Below are 16458 nucleotides of genomic sequence, written 5' to 3' on the forward strand. Positions count from 1 at the left end.
AGATCCTCGCGCCGCTGCCGGGCCCCGCCGACATGATTAAGGAGCCGGCGGCGTGATTGCGCCGCTCATCTTGTGAACGAAATAATAGAGCGGAGGCAGAGCCCAGTTCTCCCGATGGAGACGAGACGCGAGGACGTGGCGGGGAGGAGTCCCAGGCTCTCCTCTGTGACAGCGAGAAGATAAAGGACCGACGGTAGACAATTAAGCAAGTGCCAGGACCTTCTCGTTTTTTAGCCCATCCCTCTCCCCTCTTTCTTCACGCGGCTCTTTTATTAAAGGGGAGTCTGTAAGGAAGAATATTAATATAAAGCAGCAGCCTGTGTGACTCAGGGATGATTATAAATTGGGAGCGGTGGGCGGAGGAATGCATGAGGGAGCATTTATCAGGAGTTTAGGGGAGTGGGGGTGATCAGGAGAATGGGGCCGCACTCTTTTTGCACTACTGCTCCTTTGCTCTCCGGTGAATGCGGCGCCTCGACAAAGACGAAAGGCTTTGGAGATGCGCGCATCATTACCGTTTTACAAGCGATTACTCTGCCGATTAATCACAGAGGCCCATTTCTCTTGTCCTCACCTGGACGTCGGAGGGGAAACATCCGACTCTCCCTCACCTCGGGTCCACAATGTCCTGCCACTAAAAGTGAGGGGGAAACTTTATCAGCTTCGAGTTCTATCCAGTCGTGCTGTTGTTGGTCAGACGGTTGTCAGACGTTGTTTGTTTTAATGCTGTGTTTTTCCATTTCATTATTCACAGTTCGCAATTTGTTAATTAGATGCGTTTTGAGGTTCAACGCGTATGGTGATGGACTGGAGCGGAAACATTATCAAGAGGTCCCATATCCTCCCCACTTCCACTCATTTCTTATTCTGCCCAGCAGTGGAGCAACCTCACATCATCAACTATCCAAAAACACCAGTGTGTTTATCCCACTGTTTGCAGCCCTGTGCTAAAAGTGGTATTTGGATGGAGACATGAACAACGGGGTTGAGTCAACACCTGGCTGTGATGATGTCACTGGCCTAGGAGAGGTAGCAGTGCGCTCTATGACATCACTGTTTAATAAACACAGAAATTGGAAAAAAAAATGGAGTAAGCAAAACTTTAGACCTCAGCAGATTTTAATTCCTAAAAATGACATGAACTGTTTCTTCTATGACCCGACTGCTTCCCTAAAGGGCTTTATGGGACATGAGGCACTTCCAGGACATCAGTGATTCTGATCAGTTCGTTTTAAGCTGTATTTTCTTTTATTTATTTATTTTTAGCAAATGATGTTCTTTTCGTCAAACTGAGAACAAATCAATTGGAAACCTCTGTGGGAAGTCTTGAAACTGTTTGATTATTGTATCCACAGCAGCAGTTTCTAAAATAACAGGTGCAGACTTGAGCAACAGGTCCCTGCAGGATGTACATGCAGATTATATAGTACACGTTACACAAACGGAAAGAAGTGAGAGGTTGCACTCGATTGCCACAGACATATTTCAGTGCGGGAGGCTTTTATCGTGGCTGCGGCTCCTCTGGTGTATTGCGGTTCTCAAGATACAAGAGGCTCTCCACGTGGGTTTCAAACACAAGTGCTACGGCTCCATGCATTAGAGGGGACTTTTATCCAACACACCTGACGGAGCCTGCAGCAGTGTCCATTTTCAAAATGAAAAAAGACCAGAGTGGTTTAAAGCAGCACTCTGCTTCAAAATGTGTAATGCAGGATACAAAAATGGTGAACAGTGGTGGAAAAGGTTTTGGACACCTCTCTTGAATTTGTGGTATACTGTACTGTACTAAGACTCAGTCTTAATTCTCCAAGTGCTGTTTATTTTAGTACATGATTAAAAATAAATTACAGAATCATTGCCATTTGTTTGCGTGATTCTAAGACAGAGCTCAATAGAAAGAGGAGAATCCATCCTTTTTGTGACATCACCAAGGGCATCGATTCCCCATGCTTGTGATTCCACCCCCTTCACCACGTGTTGACTCCGCCTAATTTTTTCTCCCATCCAGACAAGTTGATGGTCCAGAGAGCAGCAGTTTAGGCAGGAAGCTAAAACCCAGCGTTTTAGCAGGAGACTTGTAACACAGGGCTAAATGTGCTCTACTCTGGAGCTCTGTCGATGTTTCTTTTGGGGATAATTCATTGCAGGAAGCTGCTTCCCCGGGAGCCGGTGATGAAAAACAAATATCTGAAAATAATTACAATGTCATTACCAAGCCGAAAACTCTCACATTCTTCAAGAATCTTACTGCAGATATTACTAAGTGTCAAATAATAATAGAGGGCAGACTCAAACATCTCAGCAAATCTGCCAGACAAAAAAACATATTTTTCGTCAGTATCGGTGTGTTTGTTTATTTTCATCAATCCAGCATTCATCCAAGACCTTCTTGAAAAACCCGATCCCGGTTTCTCTTGCGTTAAACCTTTTGTCTTTCCATTTTGCACAAATTTCCCTCCAGTCTGCACACGTCTCAGCCGCGCAAGTGTATATTTTCATCTCCACTGATTGTAATCATATCTTACAGTGCACGCCTTGCTGCAAGATAAATACACCCATGTGGACTGCGGCGTCTCGACCTTGTGCTCTTCATCTTAATAATTGGCAACAGGCTGTTTTGGCTTCTGAAGGAAACTCGGCAGCGTGTGATTGTTTGCGCATCCACAACGCCGACAGCACGAGAGGTCATTGAAATGAGGAGAAGAAACAACACTTCACTTGTTTGTTTGTTTGTTTTCTCATGGTCTATGTTTTTTTATTGTTGGATAAAATGACAAGCGTGTGTTCTCTATATAAATAACAATCACATGAAGTAGTAAACACAAGACATGACTACATGGAGGTGAAAGCAAGTGCTTGTGGCCACAATGCGCTCGGGGTAACAGGGCGGAGTGAGTAGGAGGAGGAGGCGGCTGTGTGTCCAAAAGGCGTGTGATCATCCAGGAACAGAACCTGCGGCAAAAATCTATACATCAATGAGAAACTAATGGGCTTCAGCGGCTATGTACAAAACATAAGAGAGAGGGAGGAGAAAGTCAAGGGTCTGGCTCAGCAGATTCAAGGTCGGAGTACAACCTGGCAGGACAATAAAATGACCAAAAACAAAAATGACAACAGCTAAAATAATCCAGGATTGAGATTAAATAGGAACGACAGGAATGACTATATTTCGTCTGTACACGTCAAAGGTCGGTACTAAATTTGGGAGACAGTCTTGTCCCGCTTTGATTCACAGAGTCAGAGTGCCAGGGTGAAAATGCATAGAAATGTGTCCAGCTAGGTTTCACTGACGCGCTAGCTACGTGCCTACCGCGGGGGGGGGGAGTGCTCGGAGCTTTCCGCACTCACGACTCTCCGAGGGTCAGCCTCCCTCTCTCTCTCTCTCCCTCCCTCCCTCTCTCTCTCTCCCTCTACGCAACGCAGCCGCGATGCTACCGACCCTCGGCGCGCTAGCTCGTCGTCACCTCACGCTTTAGAAAAGACATTCACTGTAAACACGCCGTCAAACAGAGCAACGCAGACAACGCACGTCTTTTGATGTGTAACTCACTCGCTCATTTTGTTATAGACTTGAAATCTTTTTGGTTGAGGGTGGCAGAGGGATTAAAGAACGCTGGAATGCGCTCTGCTGAATATTCGCCAGCGGGCGTCCGACACTGGGTGTCCATGAAGTCGCCATAATTAAACTAGCCACTTTAGCTGGCCATCCGCTTTCATTTGCGCACCTCCCAGGGCCTGCTATAATTTTGGGATTAAAGGTCAAAGATTGCGCCGCCATAATGAGCCACTCGCTCTGTTATATTCTGCACTTCAAGCAGAATGCAATCACAGTGAGGGCTCCTTTTAATTAGACCGAGTCGTCTGCGCTGGACGGACGGAGGGACCAGAGCCGGTTGATCTGCGGCAAACCTGACTCACCAAGAATAAAGGGGGGCAAAGAAAGACGTTCGGTCTCAAGTCGCACTGGGAATTATTATTATGCTAATTCCTGAATTAAGGGGAATATTATTTTTTTTCTTTTTCTCAAAGGCACCGGGGAAATAGTCTGGGGTGGAAAACCCTAAGTTACAGGGGTTAATCGGAGCTCACCTATTTTCTTTTTTTTTTTACCTCTACTTCACTCATTTTTATATTACCATTTGTTTTGCTTGTCGAGCTTCGGCCCTGAAATTATCTACAACATTTTAACAGACCGAATAAAATGGATAGTTATGCAACGTCACCCACGTGTATCAATTGTCCTGAATAAAACGGCGGCAAGCAACTTTATGTCAACTTAAAAGCAAGCCACCCTTAGCGAAAATAACTAATTCAACTTGGCCTAAAGAAGATAACAATCGTTTTATTGACCCACATTAGCTGTGGGTTTTTTTCTTCATTTTTTCATGTACTAGGTTGACAGTCCCTCATCCAATATCTTATCAAAGGGCCAATTTGTATCTGGATCGGTAGTATTTGCCAGTACGCCTCCACAAAATTACAAAAATCTGCAACAGAATCCAGTGCAACAGTACCTTTGAGGAAATAAAAGCTTATCGGGGTTCTGGGTGGCGCCATCTAAGAATCGCCGACCCACACCACCACGTTGCCCTTGAGGACATCGGTGATCTCGCAATTGAGCTTGTTGAGCCGACCGTCCAGAATAAAGAGGGATTCCCTGGACGGGGTCATGAGGTACTGTCCGAACAGTCCGCTGCTCGTCATCACCCTGTTCCTGCTGCTCCACGGCCACTCGGCTGACTTGGTGGCCTCTTTCAAGCTCTTGATCATCTTGACTTTGCCCGAGCTCAGCTCCACAAAGAGAGCGTCGGTCTGGCGGCCGGAGCTTCCAAACAGGTTGTACTGGTGGACTTCGGTGAAGGAGCGCTGGAAGGCCAGGTCGGACAGGTGGAGGTTGGTGTGGATGTCAAAAGGCTCCCGGATCTCTCCGCGCTCCGAGATCACCTGGATCCTGGTCAGGCCGTCGCCGTCGTCGACGGTGACCAGATAGTGGCCATCAGGGGAAACGTAGGGAGCGCCGGTCACGTCGCCGTTCTGGCCAATCACGGTGTCGGTGACGCTGTCCAGGATGAGCTGGGGCTGGGTGGCGCCGGTGGAGTCGGCCTTGCAGTTGACAAAGTAGTAGCCCCCAAGGTGGCTGTAGGCCAGCGACTTGGGGATGCAATTGTACTCCCGCAAGCTGATGTTTTTCACGTAGGACGTCGTCTCCAGGTCGATTTTGTGGAGCGCCGGCTCATTCCGGTGAAGGATGAGTCCAAACCTGTGGACAGTTTCAGACGGAGAGACAAGAAGGGAATCAATAATCGTTCCTGTTGTGAGGATCGTGACGGATCGCCAGTGGCCAAGGCTATCATCCAGAATAGAACGTCTGAACTACTGTTTGCCATTACACTCGAGGCCAGCCAGGTCCAGAGAAGGCGGAGCTTTAACCCGGCATTACCAGCAAGCTGACCACGTATTCTGATTACTTTTGGAGAAATGTCTCAATGACCGATGGTCACTGAAAGTCTCTGTTATTGGGTAATCAGAGACGACACAGGCAATGGTTCCATTCTCTGGTGCTGCCTTCTGGCCGCCTTGTTTCTGTCCCCTTTCAAATGTGCAGAAAAAAAACAAAACAGTCTTGGTGGGGAGCTGTAAACAGGGGGCTAAATATGCAGTTTTCTAAAGATTTGCAGACTCTGTGGTAGAATTAAATCATATTCTGCACTAGTTGAGCCTGGGATGAATGCTTTTGAATTGTAGCTGATAGTTGTCAATGGTTCAGTCTTTCAAGTGCACCTGACCGTCTCCACCTTTGAACAGGACTTGAAGCCTTGGGGGGGTTTGGGGGGGGGGGGGTACATGTTCAAACCATTAGAGTCTTCCTTTTGTTTGTGAAATGAAGGTCTTTTTCTCCCTCTAAACTTCTCCTGGAAGCGGAGGGATAGTTTTGCTCTTGACCTTTTCACCACCGCAACTAAATGGACTTCATGTATCCTTGCAGACTAAATGCATCTCATAAAACTTAAAGAAGGTAGTGTTTCCTATAGGACCAGCGGCTCGCCCCCAGAAGGTTGTGAGACGCTGCCGATGTTCTTTGCTGTAGCGAAATAAAATGCAAATGCTGTGCATACAGTAAAAAAAATAAACAAATGAACACACACACACACACACACACACACACACACACATATATATATATATATATATATATATGTACATACATACAGTGCATGGCTATCATTAATGAAATATTGCTTGAATGTATTCATGGATTTCCTGGATTAGTTTTCTGGGTTACATGATCGATATTACCAAATCGTATTAAATGGTTTGTTTCTGAAACATATCCAATAGTGCAGCTCTTACGGCCATTAAATGGAAGCACACAGTCCCTCGCTTTATGTTGGTAACATCCACTGGAGCTGACGGTTGATGGTGCATTTATGCGGCGACGGAAAGATTATGAGATTTTTTTTTTTTTCATGGGTGCTAAATTATTAATCAGACATTGTTTGGCCACGCTGCAATGTGATCACAGCTGTGTCGCTCCGCAAGCAGAGCCGCATCGCTCCCGTAGCCAAACCGACAGACGCCGTTTGTCATTTGTACCAGTGATTAATGCATTAAAGATTCTCTCCGGCTTGGCGGCGGCGGGATTACGTCCAGCCACTTCACATTTTATCATCTTAGCATCGTGTCAATATTTGCAGTAAACAAATGACTGGGCCTCGGCACCGCTCGCTCCGCAATGCAGCGGAACATCCTCAGGCGCAAAGAGGCAAAATCCTCTCAGACGATGTCTTAAAGAAAAAAACAAAACAAAAAACAACAACAACAAAAAAAAAGCTAACACAGACCCACACATCACTCGGCTTGTTTTTTTGTTTTTTGGCCCAAAGGCAAAACCGGTCGGCAAGAAATAACAGCTTATTTTTTTTTCGCTGACTCACAGACTTGCCAAACTGCAAGTGGATGGATTTAATGAATGACCGCCCCCAGTAGTTCCTGTGACCCCACCCCCCAACCGCGCTGTCAAACGATTCCCACTAGCTGCTGAACAAACGTCGGCTGTTTGCGCACGACCCTTGTTGCCAAATTGACTAATCGATGCAGTTTTGTGGCTACTGGGCCAAATAAATGAAGTCGGAGCCAAAACTTAATTCAGACTTACTCGATATCTGTGATAAAACCAGGGTCATAAAACTTGAAAGCGGCAGCATGGAGCTTGTGTCTTTGTGAGTTTTTGAAGTATTCTAAAACCTGGCGAAAGCTCTCAAAGTGAGGTTATAACACCAAATTACCACTGTGTAAGGAATAGAAAAGGCAGCTTGCTTGTACTTATTATACCATATTCAGCGTTGAGCGTGTGTGTGTGTGTGTGTGTGTGTGTGTGTGTGGGCTTTCAAGGGCAGTCCAGACTGCCTGTTGATTTTGTTTCTATAGTATGGAAGGTCAGGCTGAGTTGCTTCTTGGTCTCAGAAAGCAGAAATAAACACGAGTCCTGCTGCTGGTTAGCAGCTAGCAGCTAGAGACTCAGCACAACACTGAAAGGGTGTAATGATGAATATTTGGTTTGTCATTGCTTCATTTTTTTTTTTGAAATTGTGTTCTGCAGTTGAATTTCCATAAAACAAGACGTTCAAGTTTAAATGAAAGCAGCAGAAATTTCTTTCTTTATTTCTTTTTTGTCTTAAAATCACACAGGCAATAGTCAGGCTGCATAGCTATAAGGATTGCTCATCAGTGGACATGTCTTTATAAAAATTCATTATGATAATATCTGTCAGTTCCAATTTCAGTGAAACAAAGTGATTATCATGGGGTTTGCATTAGCGCATGAATCTAATTATTTATACAATTCCTTTCGGCAATCAAGATTGATTCACGCACTCTCTCAAAATAAATGCTCTCACTTAGTGGCAGAAAATATATGCATGTCACATTCACATGTTGCCAGGACACAAAACAACACCTTGATTAATCAATTAGCCAATTTAGCTTTGACCAATTAGCGACAGTTCTCGCTAATCTGTGCTTATTAATAAACCTGCTCTGCAATGTTCCTCTAGTTTGTTCTGTTCTTGGCGACACAACATTTCTCGCTGTTTTTGCAGGGGTGATAATTCGGATTATGATGAGAAATTAGGAGCCCAAGACGAACTTAAAAGATTGATTACAACCATTTTTCTACGTTGTTGGTGCGCTTGTGTTTTCCAGCTGTCTGACATCTCTGACCTCCAGCAAAAAAGACTGAAAAAGCAACTTCAACATTTGGTCACTTATAGAATTTGTGTTAAGAGCCAAACATGTTGCTTTAGCGGCTCTGTGCTGCTCTCAGCCGAACCATCGGGCAAAACCGCCACACGACACGTCGATATCCGAGCTCGCTCTGACATTGAGCTTCACATGGAGCGGCAGCAGGCGTGTGATTATCGCCTTGCAGGAGCAGCGACTTGAATAAGCTTGAAAAATGTTTGGGAGCAATTTGTTGTTGGCGGCGGCATTTGTTGAGGCAGACTGAGGACGGTAAAACGCCGCCGCTCCTCCCCTGCCGTCTTCCCCCCGCTGGTGTCAGAGGATCTAATTACAGCTGTTGTGAGCGCCACCCAGCCGCGATGCAAACACACACACCAGGCTGTTTGCTTCCCTCGTCTGCAGGGGACCTTTAACATCCCGGGAACCCTTCGCTAAGACCTTGCGCTGGAGACCTGGCCATTCACTGTGAGTGTGTGCGCATGCATGCATTCTGCATTCTGCATTCAGCTCGCCCAGGCCAGGTCTGGATGAAGTGATATGTCAGAAGGCTTGGCAGGGGTCTGACTATTGTCTCTGCTGCTTAATGCCTCCTTTTATCCCAAATATCTTAGAGAAAGTACAAATCTTCAGAATAGCTCTGCTTCAGGTGCAATAATGACTTTTACCATTATTGTGCTGGTGCTTCACCTTGCTTTTATCACTTGATATTCAGATAATATAGAGGCATTAGCAGGGAAAATGGGTTGTGGTGATTGATTGCTATCGTTACTGTCTCACGTACGGTTAAAACTTGTATCAATCAGCTTTAAAACTTTCCGGGGGAATTGATTTAAGTTGTGTGATTTGTTGTGTTTTCATTTTCCTGAAATTTTAACTTGAAGGTGACTGTGATTGTTTACGTCTCTCATTACGGGCACGCCTAACCAGGCGGAGGATCATTATATCCTCATTTAAAAAGTGATTGTCATCGACCTTTTTCTAAGCGCTCTACACTGTAATTATAGCACCTGACATTTATATTGTCTGCATCGCTGCTTAATAAACGCTTGAGGCACTGACATGTTAAACAACAAACACATTATTTCCAAATAAGAAAATTACACACTGATAATTAATTCCCCCCCATGCCCCAGATTTCTCTGTGTCTTAGTATTTAGACATCTCAGTATGTCATGCAAGCTGGACGGCCCCTGTTTTTGGATTGTCATGAGTGAGTTACTGGTGATAATACAATTATCTTGATCTGACTTGGAATGACATTTTGTAATATAAAAACCATTTGGATGAAAATATCTTTAAAAAAAGTGCCATTAATATAGCAGACATGAATAAACTGGCTAAACAAAAGCTTCTTATACCCAGTAGAATTGCATCATTACTTCTTATTTAGCTTTAGTTATGTCTCGTTCCATATTCTAATGTGCCAACTTTTTATGAACGTTTCTGGTTCGCTGGCTATTTAGGTACAGATTTTCCAAAAAACAAAACTTTCATTTGTTTAATTTGATTGAAAACGTGGCATTTTTGAATGATTTCTTTGGTCTATTTCCAGTTTGGGCGGAGAGCTCGCTGCTGCTGCTGCTGCACAGGCGACAGTAGAGCCTCACTCCAGCAGATTGTCACCAAAACTGAACCTCTCAAACGAGCTCTCACACGGCATTGATGGTGGGGCGACCAGGAGGGGAAAAAAAAAAAAAAAAAAAAGAACTGTGAAAAAAGGACCTAGTGAGTGCGGGAGCGGAGGCGAGGCGGCGGCCGTACCTGACGTGGTTAATGATGAGGCTGGAGGCAGCGATGAAGAAGTCGTCCACCCTGTCGAAGCGCCTGCCGACCGGCTGCGTGTGCACCGTGTGGTGCGAGACTCTTCCGCTGGCCTGATTAATCACCTGCAGCATGGCGGTTGGAGAGGAAGGTGGGCGGTAAACACGAGTCCGATAAATACATCCCCGGCATCTGGCTTCGCCCTCATTAAAATCCGACACTCGGTCCATCTCAACTCGCTGACGTGCCGTTTTCGTGGAGATGTTTCACAGAGGTTCACTTCTTTCATGTCGAAATTCGGCTATTGCCAGTATCCCTATAGTTGCATGTGTAGGTACGTATTCACCACAAATAATAAAAGTGTCAATGTAATTACGAGACAGAGTTGTTTTCCAATGCAGAGCTGGAACTACATTCCAACAGCTGCTTGGCTGAGTGGAGTGACTTCAAAAGTGCATGTTTAGTGCAGCTACATCCAGTATGGAAAAAAATACAAAGTCGATATTTGATCGTGGCAGACGCTAACCCAGAAACCACACAGCCTGTTTTTGATAGATAGATAGATAGATAGATAGATAGATAGATATCCCAAATTATCCCAAAGGAAATTCAGTAATTTGATTTTACTGCAGCCTTGTGTGAGTTGTCCTTGTGTCACTCTGCCTAGTGGTTCAACTCAAGAAAGTAGTTTTCAGTGTTTGCTTCATGTGTCCTATTATAATATTATTTCATTCATAGCTAGGATTGTGTGTTGGATGTGACTCTTGAGGGAGGGAGATGAATATTTGCCAAAAAATGTTAAACCCCCCCGTTTAAAACATTCCTCCGATTCCCCAAACCACTTAATTTCACGACACCAGTTATTCTCGCGTTGCTGATCTCATTTGCCATCTCCTCGGCTCTCCTTGCTCAGATTGTTTCATGTCGCCAGTGGGAGGTCGTGCGAGCCACTGCTGTCACCGGGGTCTGAACAACACTGGGGTGGGCGTGGCAGCCAGGTAGGGTTCACTTTGATGGTTGCCACCATGTACAAAGCGAGTTTCCTCAAATAAAACCCTGACGGTGAAATTACTGCACCTGCACTGATTAGGAGGACTGTCAACATTAGGGAAAAATAATAATTAAAATGCAGTGTGAGCTAAATTATGCTGAGTGTGAAAGGAAGGAAAGGAAGCAGAGCTACTCAGGGAAAAAAGAAACAACGACAATAGAATAAAATCTCAAATACTTAAATACTTGTTCGCTTCAACTGGATAGTACAGAATAGTTGGGAAAGCAGGACAGAAAAGTTTTAATCCATTATTTCTACTACACAATTAGACATTTTCTCTCACTGTCAGCCATGTTTGTCTGATGTCTCGGCTCAGTGTTCATTTGCTAGCAGTTGTTCCATCCTGATCTGCAATTTATCGCTACGTTGACAAATAATACTCACAATTTTGGTAATTTCTGGTAATGTTTCTGCGGAATGAACCTTGTAAATCTGTGATGTCGCAGGAGACACAACGTCTGACCAGATTTGTTCAGTTGTGACCAACAGTATTTTCCAGTGAAAATTCCCCTCCTCCTGAGTAGCTTCGGAGACTCATCACAACAAAGAAGAGGATGATAAAATTCGATTGGCCCTTTTTGAATGTGGCAACGGAACTTTCCAAACGTTTCCCACCGTCTCTTTCAGAGATCAAGTGAAGTTGAAGTGTGGCCATCTAAACCCAACATTTTTCCACAACAAGCTCAATTAGGAAGCATATTTCCCTTCCTTTTTCTGGCGTGTGACAGATCTGGGATCATCGTCTTTATAACTGCAAGCATTAACCACAGAGGGCAGAATGACGTTCTCACCTATGTCTTAAAACAGCAGCTGCTCATATAAAATCGCATTACCAGATGTTGTAAAACACGTAGCTGCTTTATTAGCCCATTATTTGTGACTGGGATCCCTCTTAATGTCCTAAATGGAAATTTGAGGCAAGCGTGCGTGTCCTGGAGCGGACACCAAGCGGCCACGCCACAGCTGGTGCAATGTGCAGGTTTTGATGTACACCTCTGAGAGCTGCCTGCACCTGACGCACTAACAGCGAGTCCAACAGCTTTTGATTTGTTGTATGCGCACGTGATTTGCCTGTGAGTCAACGCTAAACACGTCACAGTCCAGCTGCAGCTTAGCGCAGTGAAGATAACCATTAACAGAGAAGATCATCGGAGTCGGGCCGAGATTCCGACCAGGTTCATTGACGTGAGATAGTTGTAGGCCTCGGAACAAATTCAGGGAATTCTAATTCAATGTTCAGTGTTTTAAAGCAATATCAAAGGTTCTATTTCTAGAACGCTGTGGGTGTTTTTTGTTGCCGTCAGGCGGTTTTGGTGATTTGAGTTTTTATTTTCCCTGACACACCTTTGTCACAACACTTTGGCAGCCGTTTACTGGATAGAGGTGTTTTTTTCCCCCTCCAACACCTCAAGAAGCCAAACATTTGATGGGTGCCGTGCTTTGATTTGCCCCAGTCATCTGTTTATTTGGACATTAACGCAGCAAATGTTGCTGCCAAACACACAGATTGCCCGTATGCTGTTTGGCTCGAAACCCCGACAACGACAGTTGCACAAACCCTAAATAGTCTGAGGGAACTGATGAAAAATATTTGACTATTTATAGACTTTCCTCTGCCTCTACTGTAAACCATAAACCTATCATAAATGAGCTCGTTGACTTGTTACTCGCAGCAAACTTGGTGTCGATAAAGATACAGCTACACAACTAGGAATGGACGAGTGCAGCATGCCGGCTGTGTGAAACATCTTATATTTTCAAATGTGTTGTGTTCCACATCTCTGGGATTTCTGCTCAGCCACTACTGCCACATTAGCTAGATTTAAATACGTTAAAAGCACATCATCACCACCCCCCTTGTCTTTAATTTGAGGACAGAAATGGACACTGATCGCCAACAATATATTTGGGTAATACAACATCAATGTTTTCCTGCTGTTAATTGCTACATCGTAACTGTTGCTGAGATAATAAAAAATAAATAAACACAAAGATTACACGTTGTGCTCTTTAACAGTGTTATTTGTCCTTTTCAATTTTCAACGGCAGTACGTTTGCAGCAACGCAAGTCTTCTCCGTAAAATACTGACCTTGTGTTGCATTGCAAACCTTTGCTACCTGTTGATGAGCTTAAATTTACAGGGAATGTATGCAAATTGTGCATTGAAAAAATAAAATAAAATAAACAAAAACTGTTGGTTGTTGGACTTACTTGGAGAGTCGGGAAGTTCTTCTCCATGTCGCCCCAGCTGAGGAGCCACACCTGGTCGTGAGATTTGTCGTAGTGGAGCTTGACCGGATAGGGGTCTGTGCTGACGGTCTGCAGAGGTGAGGAGGACAGTATTAAAGAAAAATACAAAAATTCCCATGAATAATAAAAAAAAAAATGAAAGGGGGAAAAAAAAAACAAAAAAAAAAAACATCACAGCCGACTCTGCTTTTGAAGAGCTCCCCCTTTGATGTGCGGTGGTAATGCTTCTGAATTGGCTCGGCTACCTTCCAAGAGCTTTGACGGGAGCCCCTCTTCCTTTAACAAGGCAGACCAGGCGGCGTGCATTTTATTCTATACGGGACCTCTTCGTGTGCGGCTACACTTTAAATCATCTGGTGACAGGCGCAACTGCCTTAGCAACCTGAAGTAATTGCGTTCAGTCTTTGCCCGTTCCTCAATACTTTTCGCCACGGCACTCTGAGTGAGAACAATAGACGAGTGGTGTGTGACAGAGGAGCACTCCTCGTGCATTACGTCCACCTGAGTGTGGTGAGGCAGCCGGCTCGCAGGGGGAACAGACACAGCGCTGGGGGGAAGGGAGGGAGGGGTGTGCGGAGAAGAGGCAATCATTTTTATGTGAGGAATTGTATTTTCAACGGTGCTCTCCCAGCGGCTTGCCTGTATCCCATACAGTCAGATTTACTTTAATAGTGTTGTTTGCCCAGGCAAAGTACACATTGTTTTATTGCGAGCGCTAAAAGCCCCTCAGAGAGCCGTTGCAAACAGGCCGAGAATATGCGCCGAATCCCAACTAATCTGCGAGTGTGTAGTCATCGGAGGGAACAGGTGTTCGTGTTGTTCTCTGTCTCTCCGCTAACAAGTTTCTTCTCTCGCAGCTCGGCTCAGGAAGTCTTTGGGGCGTCCGCAGCCGACGCTGTGCTGCCGCCGCACCTCTTTCCGATCGCCCTCCAAGTCAGGGACGAGGCGAGGCCAAGAGCATTGCAGCCGCTTCCGACGTCCGACCGCGTCGCGTGGTGGAGTTAATTGGCCTCAATGTGCGAAATCTGCTCATTAAAAAGTCTCCAGTGGGCACGAAATCACTTGTACGTTGCAATTCCTTTTTTTGTGATTAATTTGACCTTACTTGCATTAATAATTCAGCAAGGAGACGGGAAGGTTTGAAAACCCAAACTTGGGTTTCGTTCTCACTGTGCCTCCTTATTGGCAACGGGATCCCGTGAAGCTAACCCAATCCATGCCAACCGGTGATTGAAGCCTGTTGGCATGCCGAAAATAATGACTTTTACCATTATTGTGCTGGTGCTTCACCTTGCTTTTATCACTTGATATTCAGATAATATAGAGGCATTAGCAGGGAAAATGGGTTGTGGTGATTGATTGCTATCGTTACTGTCTCACGTACGGTTAAAACTTGTATCAATCAGCCGAAAGCTGTTAAAAAAATCTGTTTGAATAATGCAGATGTGCAAAATTACTGCTGTGGTAAAGGTTCAGTGTGTGAGATTTGGCCTGATTTATGGTTTTTATATCGGTAAAAGCACAATATTCTGCTCATAAGTACATTAATAAAGATAAATTTGGTGTGGACAATCCTGGCCGCATGACAAAGCGGTTCGTACTTAGGGTGAACACTCATGTCCTTAAATATGTGCCCAGGTTTGTGTGCACTGGCCAGCTTGGGAGAGGTAGGGTGAGCAAAAGAGCCCCGCAATCTAAAATGTAACCACTTAATGTCGCCTATTCTTCTCAAAATCTATAAATATTACACACTTAAAGCTTTAAAGTGGTGAATGATTTGCTACCTTGTTCCTGGCTGCACCACCTCAGGGCGTGAGGTGCATGTTAGGAAGTCTTGTGAAGGTCACTGCCTCCGTGAAGAGGCCGGCCACTCGGGTTGCCGCACCAGCGCAGCAGAACAGGGCAAACCTTCAGGTCGGGTCGGGCACTAAAGCTTGTGATACGTCTTTGAGTTCTTTGAGAATTAGAGTGACAGGGTGGTGTAGGCCAGAGTTTGCCACTATTATAATTACTTGACCAGGAGTTTGCAAATGAGATGTGCTATTTTAGTTTGAACAGCTCGTTTCATCGTATGTATTTCGTACCTCACCATCCTATAAGAAAACTGGACGTCTTGGCTTGCAGACACCACTGAATGATGCGCTTCAGAGTGGGTTGAGAAGAGGGTATACGCAACGCTGACTGAAAAATAAGTGGGTGCACTGCAGCACTGCTAGGGAAAAGACAGATGGATGCATGAATTGAAAAGAGTGCACATGATTTGTATGTAGGCAGCACTTCCTGTCTGATGAGGATTCTACCAACGGAAGATACATCCCACAGATGTGCTCATTTAAGTTCTATTTGGGATACGCATGCAGATACTGATAGGCCCTTCTGTCTCTACTCTGTGCTTGTTGAGTACACATTTCGGCACAAGAGGGAAAAAAAAGGCAGAAGAATATAGACAGCTTGTGCGAGTTGGTTAGTAATTACACGGAGACATGGTACCAGAGGGACGGACAAGCGCAACAGAACAGATGGACAGATATCCAATGGAAACTGAATGAAGGTTGGATGGCGGCCAAGGAGGTGCTGGTGTCCTCTGACGTCCGTCCCAGTGGGAAATGTGGGATCATGGCGGTCAGTGGCAAATAGGAGGTTTTAAAACGTTTATTAGCGCAAGCACGGACGTTTAAGGAGAGTTGTGATCAACAGATGCTGAGTCTTTCGTGCTAGTTGACTCAAGCAATGGGGGCGTTTGTCTCTGTGCTCTAGTGAAAATGTTTCCCGAAATTGAGGCCAAACAAACAACATGAGTGCCACTGTGCAATTCATTTCAAACTGGGTAGTGGGTCCAGTAACAGTCACGCAGGGTCACTTGCTGACCTGAAGTCACAAATTGTTTTTTAAATGGATGAAAATGATCATAGCAGGGTTTTTTTTTCCAGCTTTTGCTGCATGTTTGGATAGCAGTCGAACAAAAAGCAGCTGTTGGGGAATTGTTGACAGTTTGCTATGTGTACATAGGGGGGGCAACTACAAAAATCACAAATAACATATATTTTTTTGTAGCTATGCAAAGTTGGATTGCTGCAACTGTGCACATCCACCTTGCAAACATCTGATATGATTTTTTTTTTTCTTCCCATTGCGGACAGGAACTGGACCATTC

General features: G+C 44.9%; 1 protein-coding gene across 2 annotated transcripts in view; it reads right to left on the bottom strand.

The window, feature by feature from the left end:
* Positions 1–2729: 2729 nt before the first annotated feature.
* Positions 2730–16458, bottom strand: part of fstl5 (follistatin-like 5) — a 155062-nt gene continuing 141333 nt past the window's right edge. For both annotated transcript variants that reach the window (XM_076048217.1, XM_076048216.1), the window contains exons 14-16: positions 13266–13373; positions 10003–10127; positions 2730–5260 (exon numbers count right to left, since the gene is read on the bottom strand). In XM_076048217.1, coding sequence (XP_075904332.1) covers positions 4558–5260; positions 10003–10127; positions 13266–13373 — 936 coding nt within the window. In that variant the 3' untranslated portion in view covers positions 2730–4557. The remainder of the gene's footprint in view (positions 5261–10002; positions 10128–13265; positions 13374–16458) is intronic.

This window comes from Nelusetta ayraudi, unplaced genomic scaffold, assembly GCF_046127955.1.
Source record: "Nelusetta ayraudi isolate G7.1 ecotype Tasmania unplaced genomic scaffold, CSIRO-AGI_Nayr_v1 ptg000097l, whole genome shotgun sequence".
Lineage (NCBI taxonomy): Eukaryota > Metazoa > Chordata > Actinopteri > Tetraodontiformes > Monacanthidae > Nelusetta > Nelusetta ayraudi.